The sequence below is a fragment of the Staurois parvus genome, unplaced genomic scaffold (assembly GCF_062004578.1).
Source record: "Staurois parvus isolate SC_StPar_1 unplaced genomic scaffold, SC_StPar_1.0 ptg000014l, whole genome shotgun sequence".
Classification (NCBI taxonomy): Eukaryota; Metazoa; Chordata; class Amphibia; order Anura; family Ranidae; genus Staurois; species Staurois parvus.
Window position 1 is genome coordinate 12,352,591 of NW_028317810.1, and position 9,273 is coordinate 12,361,863.

Consider the following 9,273-nt stretch of genomic DNA (forward strand, 5'->3'; position numbering starts at 1 on the left):
TCACCTGTTTATTTTTAGACATAATGTAATTTTGTAGCTCTGGATTACAAACTTGAGGTACCCCATTCTAAAATGTAAAGAACAAATAGTTTAACACATTGAGGCAACATCCACACATGTAAGACACCCATCATTAGAGGCAATTTATTCTTCCAAAGCAAACACAGCTTTGCACGTTGGTACTGACAAGTATTCCAATGTTTCTCTTCTCCCTCAGTCAGCTAATGTGACTCCAGTGCTGACAGAGAGGGGTAGGAGAGGGTCAAACAAGGATGCTGTGCATGCACCCTGTGTCCTCCTTATCAACTGATGATGTAAATGGTTGTTACGATGACAGCGGCTAGAAAGTTGTAATGGTGCACAACGAAATCCTGTGGCTTTTTTAAAAAGGCAGGCTTGATCCACCCACTGGCTTGTATTTTTGTTTGTTTTTATTTTTGTTCATTTGGGCAATTTTAGGCATTTTGCAAGGCACAACTGAAGAAACCTAAAGGTGCCCAAGGTGTCTGGGCACCCTCGTTGAAAAAGACTGGTATAGTAGATGCTCTAAAAATTAATATATTCTTTATATATTTGTATATATTTTTAATGTGTATATTATATATATTTTTAATATGTACATTTATTGCAGTGGTGTGGCACTTGCAGGCTCAGTCATGTATATATAAGTAATTGATCCCGCTGTGGTTTAGAAGCATGCTGTGCGCCTGCTGGAGAGCACAGCATGCCCCTCTTGTGACCTCTGTTTTCACCAGACACAGCAGATCACTATAACTAGTAACCAGGTATCATGTGATCGCTATGATTGGTTATAGCAATCACATGATAACAATGTAAACAACCTACATAGTTAGTGTGACTGAAATAAAAAAGACAAACGTCCATCCAGTTCAACCATAAAAAAAAAAAAGTTATAATCCTACACCCACAGTTGATCCAGAGGAAGGCAAAAACCCCAGCAAAGCATAATCCAATTTGCTCCTACAGGGGAAAAATATTCCTTCCTGATCCCCTGAGAGGCAATCGGATATTCCCTGGATCATCTGGGCCTTTTTTAAAGCAATCCACTGAGCTGGCCAGAACCAAACTCTTGAGGGAGTCTATTCCACATTTTCACAGCTCTCACTGTGAAGAAACCTTTCCGTATTGGAGATTAAATTTCTTTTCCTCCAGATGTAAAGAGTGCCCCCCTTGTCTTCTGTGATAACCTCAAGGTGAATAACTCTACACAGACACTGTATGAACCACTGATGTATTTATATGTTGATCATATCCCCCCTTAATCTCCTCTTCTCAAGAGAGAATAAATTCAGTCCCTCTAATCTTTCCTCATAGCTGAGCTCCTCCATGCCTCTTATCAGTTGGTTGCCCTTCTTTGTACTTTCTCCAGTTCCCCAATGTTCTTTTTGTGAATTGATGTCCAAAATGTAACTGCATATTCCAGATGAGGCATTACTAATGATTTGTAAAGGAGTAGAATGATCTATACCTCTTGTGTTACAAGAGAGGATTTTGCTCGCTTTAGAAACTGCAGCTTGGTATTGCTTGCCATTATTAAGTTTGTGATCTACCAGAACTCCAAGATCCTTCTCCAGCATTGATTCCCCCAGTTGTACCCCCCTAGTACAACTGGGGGAATCATATTCTTGGCTCCCAAGTGCAGAACACGTAGTTGCCACATACTTGCCCAATTAAACAGTGCATTGAGGTCGGCTTATAAGTTGGAGACATCCTGTAAGGACGTTATTCCACTGCACAGCTTGGTGTCATCTGCAAAGACTGAAATGGGATTTTTAATCCCAGACCCTATATTGTTTATAGATATATTAAAAAGTAAGGGTCCCAACATTGAACCACTGACAACCCTAGACCATTCAGAGTATGAATCATTAACCACTATTCTCTGAATACAATCTTTTAGCCAGTTTTCTATCCATTTACATACAGATTTTTCTAAGCCCATAGACTTTACTTTACACATTAGCCATGTGTGGGGAACTATGTCAAACGCTTTTGCAGAATCCAAGTATACCACGTCCACCGCCACCCCTCTGTCCAAGGTTTTTCTCACCTCCTCATAAAAAGAAATCATATTTGTTTGACAACTTCTGTCTTTCATGACTCCATTCTGTCTGTTGTTGCAAATGTGTTTTGCCAGCAAAAACTCATCTATGTGGTTTTTTGTTAAACTCTCCAGTATCTTCCCAACTATAGATGTTAAACTAACAGGTCTATAATTACTTGGTAAAGATTTTGCCTCTTTTTAAATATAGGCACCACTTTGGCCTTACGCCAATTCAGGGGTACTATGTCAGTCATTATAGAGTCCCTAAAAATTAGAAACAATGGCTTTTAAATGACAGAGCTCAATTCTTTAAGGACCCGTGATGCTGTATGATGATGCTGTACTACACTGGTGACAGTATGTAAAAACAAATGGTGAAAAATAAAAATAATTTTAATTAATTTCTTCATTTTCCGTAAAAATCGTGACAAAAAATTACAGCTTCAAAAAGCCTGTCATGCCTCTTACTAAATACCTCAGACTGTCTATTTTTTCAAAACTGGGTAATTTGAGAGATATTTGTACTGTCCTGGAATTTTATGGCCTCAAGAAATTAGATCGGCTATCAGGTCATCAGGACTAATCAAGTTTCAAAAATATATTCCAAAAGCTATGTTTGCTATACTTCTGTAGGTCAAATGAGTGCAGTTTGTTCTGCACTCCTGTGAATTGTTTTCAGCCAACAGAGGGCTAAATTCTGCTGATGTCCTTAGCCGGCCCAGGCTCTGAAAATTTCCCGATCATATGGCCAGGATCCACCCATAAGCCTGGTCTGGCACCTTGCTCAGCTTCTCAGCGATCGGCCAAGAGCCTGAGCCTGCCCCTCCTACCCCCTCCACAGCCCATAACTACTGTCAGGAATGGAGATTTTTTATTTATGTATTAATGGCATACATAAACCAACCCCATCAATTTTAAATATAAAAGTACAAAAACATAAATAAATAAATAAATACAAAACTCAACCAAAGAACTGAAAAGTCCCAAAAAGTCCCTGGGGGATGAAAAACAAACCAATAATAAACTTAGCCTTTATGGCAATAACTTAAAGTCCATCTCCTGAAAAGGAATCACATAACTATATACTTATATACAAGCAAATAAAAAGTCCCAATCCTGAAAGGGAACACTTAAACTTATATACACTATATACAATATGTACACAAGGGCCTTTATGGCCAAGACCCCTGCAAGGGAAGGCACAGGAGAAATCCCCCAAAGGAGCCTTTATGGCCCAGCACAGACACATAAACAATTTCCATACTAACTGCTGCTTGCGGCCTTTATGGCCCAAACCATACAGACCATCAACGGACTAACATAGCAGAATATATACACTGCAGGAGAAGGACTAAGGAACCCGAAGACCTTCCACGTCTGACCCCTACAACCTACCAGAAAAGGCTACCAAAAAAAATCTGAAACGCAAAATCTAGGGAGTGAACAGAGACTGAAACCAGGGTCAGATCCCACCACCCGAGATCAACAGACCGCAGCAACAGGCTTGATGTTCCTCCACGCCTCCATCCAAGTCCTGCCCCGCAGCCTGTCTTTCTCAAGACCCCGAATTTTCCCCACCTCCCCAAGGATGTCACTCGCCACCACCTGAACAGGGATGACCTTCTGCCGAATGGAGACCTGACACCGTGCCATCCAAGTGTAATAACGGACAACTAAGCTGACTAAAAACAGGGTGTCCAAATTAAAACCCATGCGATTCTCAAATGCTCCCTACACCCACTCCGCATACGACATGCGATGGAGGAAAGGAACACCCAGAGCCCCTCCCACCTGTTTATACACCTCTATGTTAAAGGGGCACTGAAGCAAGAAGTGGTCCATAGTCTCCACTTCACCCCCACACTCCGACCTCGGACAACCACGGTCATCCGCAGGACGGTACTTCAGGTTACCCCTCACGTAGAGCCTGTCGTGGAAGGCGAGCCAGGCCTGGTCCCGCAACTTCAGGGGGATCTGCTCCAGATTTATCAACCGTAAACCCTCCCTCATAACATGGCCCAGGCAATCTCTCAAGGCCAGCGGCGCATGGAAAGCAGATGCCACAATCCTCACACCCAGGAGCCTCCTGGGGAGGGACCGGACCTCCTCCGCAGTCACATGTCACCGCCGGAGTAACTTCAGGCACGGGGCCACATAAGCCGGGAGCTTACCATGCTTGACCCGCAGGCTTCTCACTGGCCCGCCACTCTCCCAACTGTGTAGAAAGGGTCCAAACCAGATCCGGAACAGTCCTACCCATGCAGGCGGTCTCTCTGCCAGCATGTTACCAAAGTTATGTTTCAAGAACATCAGAGAGAAAAAGACCACCGGGTTGACCATACCTAGGCCACCCTCCCGCCTGGATGAGTAAGTCACGTCCCTCTTGACGAGGTTCAGCCGATTCCCCCATAACATCTGGAAGAAACAGCTATAGATCCTCGTATAGAGCGACTCTGGCAAGAGGCAAACGAAGCTAACGTACAAAAAGACTGGGAGCAGGAAAGTCTTGATCAAATCAACCCTTTCCCTCAAGGAGAGCCGCCACCCCTTCCAGCATCTCACTTTGACCTCGGCATCCGACAGCTTGGATTCCCAATTTTGCTTGCTGTAATCATCAGAGCCAAAATTGATGCCCAACACTTTGATGTTCGGCTGAGGCACTGGGAAGGTGTCTGGGAGTGAGAAGCTCTCACCCTCCCTACCCATCCAGAGAACTTCACATTTGTCCTGATTGACCTTGGAACCTGATGCCTCGGCATACTAATCCATTACTGAAAACACCTCCTGTGCCTCCTCTGGTCCAGAAATGAAAACAGAAACATCATCAGCATAAGCCACAACTCTCAAAGGCGGATCTCCTGTGGCACCCACCGGCACCCCACTCACCGCTCCGCCATCTAGCCTCCTGACGAAGGGGTCGATGGCAAAGGCATAGAGCAAGGGACTCAGCGGGCACCCCTGGCGCACCCCAGATCCAACCTCAAAGGGCTTCCCAACCCAACCATTCACCAACATGAAGCTCTCCGCCCCTTGGTACAATGTCTTCAACCAGCCGATGAACCTCCCCTCCAAACCATACCGGTCCAGGAGATGCCAGAGGTACTTGTGATCAACTCGATCAAAGGCCTTTTCCTGATCCACCGCCAGCAAGTACTTTCCCCATTCTTCAGCCTTACATCGCTCCAGAGCCTCCCGGACAGCTAACACCGCTGTAAAGGTACTCCTGCCCCGGACCGAGCAATGCTGCTGACGAGAAAGCAAACTGTCTGCCACTGGCGACAAGCACCAGAACAAGATCTTCGCCAGAACCTTTCTATCGACATTGAGGAGGCTGATGGGGCACCAGTTCTCAATAGCCGAAGGATCCTTACCCTTTGACAGGAGAATAACTGCAGACTGTCTCATGGAAGGAGGAAGAGATCCCTCATCCAGACAGCTGTTATACACTTCCACGAGACGAGGTGCCAGGCGGGATTTAAAAGCCTTAAAAAATTTGGCTGTCAGACCGTCTGACCCAGGAGTCTTTTTAATGGCCAGACTATCAATTGCTCTGGACACCTCTTCTGCAGTAATCTCCCCAGTCAAACTCGCCAGAGGGACATCACTGTCCAGAAAAGGCGTGGATTCCAAAAAGCTCGACATCCCTGTCCGGTCAAGGTGCTTCTCACTCAGTAAATCCACATAAAAGGACCTGGAGACATCCAAAATCCCTGACCTGGATTTAGTCAGGGACCCTGTACTATCCCTCAGAGCAGAGATCGTCTTAACTGCTGCACTCTGTTTGCAATTCTGGAAAGGGTCGGGTGAGTGGTATTTCCCATAATCCCTCTCCAGAACCAAAGAGGCATACTGGAGTTTCCTAAGGAGAAGCTTCACCTCCGAGATTGCCCCCGAATCTCCACCGCTAGAAACAAGGCGGTCGAGCTTCCTCCGCAACCGCTGGTAGGCGTTATACTGTTTAAACTGCCGTCTCTTACCAACGGCCTTGAAAAACCTGCTGATCCGCACTTTGGTGAGCTCCCACCACTCAGACTTACTGCCGCAGAAATCCAGCACCGTCTCCTGCGCCTGAAAGAACTCCTCGAAAGATCGTCTCACCTCCTCGTCCTCCATCAGAGACGAATTCATCCTCCAGATGCCCTTTCCTGTCAGCGGCGTGTCTGAAATATTCAAGGTGACAGATAGGATAAGGTGATCGGAAAACTCCACCGCCCGACACTCAGGTGCCGAGAAGGCAGAGTTCTCCTTCAAAAAAAACCTGTCTATCCTACTCTGGCTATTACCTCTCCTATAGGTGAAACCCGTGCCGTCTGGGACACTTTGAATCCAAGCGTCAACCAGACCTGCCTCCCTGACTATAGCATTTAGAAAGTTGCTATCATATCCCAGCCTGTCAGTGAAGCCTCTCCTGTCCTTGGGCCTAGTAATGGTGTTAAAATCACCTCCAAAGACTACCAGCCGGGATGTAAAGAGGTAAGGTTTAATCCTCGCAAAGATGTTCTTCCTGTCCCACTTGGACTGTAGGCCATAGATATTAATGAGATGGAGCTCATGCCCCCTTACAAGAACATCCAGAATCAGACATCTTCCGATCTCTACCTCAATTATCCGCCGACACGTTACCATGCCGGTAAAAAGCACCGCAACTCCGCTGTAAGGCTCAGCCGCAAGAGACCAGTAGGAGGGCCCACGCCTCCACTCACGCTTGGCCAGATGGACATCAGCCAAGGTGGGCAACCTGGTCTCCTGCAAAAAGAAAATATCAGCTTCCATCCCACTGATCAAAAATAAGGCTGTTTCTCTAGCACTTACAGACTTCAGGCTGGCAACATTAATAGTTGCCACCTTTATCGGAGCGGGAACTGCCATTAAGATAATTGAGAGGGACGTTTCTTAATCCTCCTCTCGACTTTCTTGGCAGGGTCCCTCACTCTCTTAAGAGACCCCCCAGCATCCTCATCCTCCTTCAGAGAAGCGGGATCACCTGACCCCTCCTCCTCCCCCGACAAAGCCCCAAACCTATTCCCCAGGGCCACATCCCCCACCTCTAAAGAGGACACCGACCCCGCTGAGGACAAAACTGGCTTACTCTGCCTACCCACCAGGGACCACCCCTCCTCCACCTGAGCCCCTACTGGAGCAGAACCTTGGGACTCCCGGGACTCCCTACCAGGCTTCTCACTCCGCCGCAGCGGCAAGAGCATGGGGGGAGCAGACACTGAGGGACTAGACCTAGCCTCAACCATCCTGGCCCCTTTAGCAGCCTCCCTCAGTTGTTTCTTACTCCTGGGAGGAGGAACCGGCACACAAGGGGAAACAACAGGGGACTTCAAAGGGGTAGACGAAACAGGGGGGACAGAGACAGGAGGGGCCACAGAAACCTCCCCTTCCCTCACAAGGGCCGCCACAGCAACCGAAGCCGCTTTCTCCAATGCCGCCTCCGCCTCTTCAGCATCTATCCGATCCAACTCTGCTTCAAGCTCCCCCATCGGAAGGTTGTGGAGGGCCTCCGGGCACTGGTTGTATGAATGCCCGAGCTCCCCGCAGAGATTGCATCGGATGACATTGCAGTCCCTGGCCAGGTGTCCTATTTCCTGACACAGGGAACATCTAACGACGGGGCAGGTGGCCGCAAAATGCCCCTTGCCCCCACACCGGTGGCAGACCCTCGGCTGACCCGCATAAAAAATGATCAGGCGGTCCTTCCCTAGAAAAGCGGAAGAGGGAATGTGCTGGAGCACATTTCCAACCACCTTTAAGCGGATGGTGGTCGTCCACCCACCTGTCCATATTCCCCTCTCATCCTTGATCTTCCCAAGGGGCCCCATCACATTCCCATATCTGCTTAGCCAGACCACAATATCTGATGCTGGGATGGATTCATTTCTCACCAGCACCGTTATTTTTTTAATCAGGGACTGGCGAGAGACGAGCCTCGGGGTTAGGCCCACCCACCCAGGGCTGGTGACAAAGGTGGCCTCATACCTCTGCCAAAAGAGGTCCAACAATTCCGGCCGCATGAAGGACACGTCATATTCTCCAGTACCAACTGGAGCAATAAACGCGAAAATATCCGCGGCCCGGAAGCCCATTTCTAATATGCGGTCTATGACCTCTCTCCTGCTAAGGGGGTGGCTCTCCCCTGACCATTTCAGCTGAACAACATTTTGCCTTGCGGCGGAAGTGGGTAGGTTACCTGCCCTTGCCCGGGCCGATCCCACTGACCCCTGACCTCCCCTAACTGCAGCAGAGTAACTGAGCCCCGATCTAGCCCCAGGGGCACTCAACACCAAGGGGGCATGACCAGAGGAAGCCGCCACACCAGCAGCAGCAACTGAAGGGGCAGACGAAGATGAGCCATGACCTGGGGGAGCCCGAGGCTGGGGACCACCCATACCAGCAGGAGAACCCACCTGAGCCTGACCCGCAGGAGCCTGGACCTGAGAACCTGGAGCTCCCTGAGGAGAAACCGGGGGACCTGCTGGTTGCACACCAGAGGCCACCATGCCCCCCAAAGGGGCGGGGCCTAGTGGGACCACCACCGGAGGGGAAACACCCTTAGCCAGGACTGTAGGGCTAACCTGCATCTCAGACAATTTTGCAGGCATTATACCCGCTACCCCAGTGTCCAGAACCATCTCACCAACACACTCAGCAGAGTCCTTCTCCTTCTCCCCTTCCAGTGGCTCCCCTGTCTTTGCCAACACGTCCTTGGGGATGCGTTGCAGCATGCAAAGGCAGCATGCTCTTTCACCACCGGCTTAGCCGGCTTGCGGGGGATGACATCACTTTCAGCTTCTTCCTCCGAGTGTCAGGGCGGGGCTGTGGAACGGACAGGTAGGCCTAGTGGCAGGGTAACGCACTGGCTGACGACAACCACCACCAACAGACCGAAGTCCCTCAGGGCGCGGAGTCTAAGTCCCAGGCTGCCCTTCACCAGGGCCCCTGATGGTGGGGATGGACTTGATGCAGCCAGGAACCAGGTCGCGGCCCCCGAGACACCCCGGCTGCGGTAATGGCCGCCGCCAATGGCGTGTAGCTGGTGAGAATGACAATAGCGTAGTCAGGCAAGCTGGGTCGACAACAACGGGACTAAACGGTACAAAACAGTAGACAGAGAATCACAGGTCACGGGCCGGGTTCAGCAACGGAAGGTCAGATCGAAGGAAAACACAGAGAATGGTCTTAATCACAAGCCGAGTCAGATA

The 9,273-nt window shown here is 49.0% G+C and overlaps 1 protein-coding gene across 1 annotated transcript; it reads right to left on the minus strand.

The window, feature by feature from the left end:
* On the minus strand, positions 1 to 8,202 carry LOC149473530 (zinc finger CCHC domain-containing protein 3-like). The gene is made up of 2 exons (XM_089676390.1): positions 7,535 to 8,202; positions 1 to 67 (listed from the first exon to the last, which is right to left on the minus strand). Exons 1-2 carry the CDS (start codon positions 8,155 to 8,157, stop codon positions 1 to 3), a joined length of 690 nt encoding a protein of 229 aa, XP_089532516.1. The 5' UTR covers positions 8,158 to 8,202.
* Between the last annotated feature and the right edge of the window lie 1,071 nt (positions 8,203 to 9,273).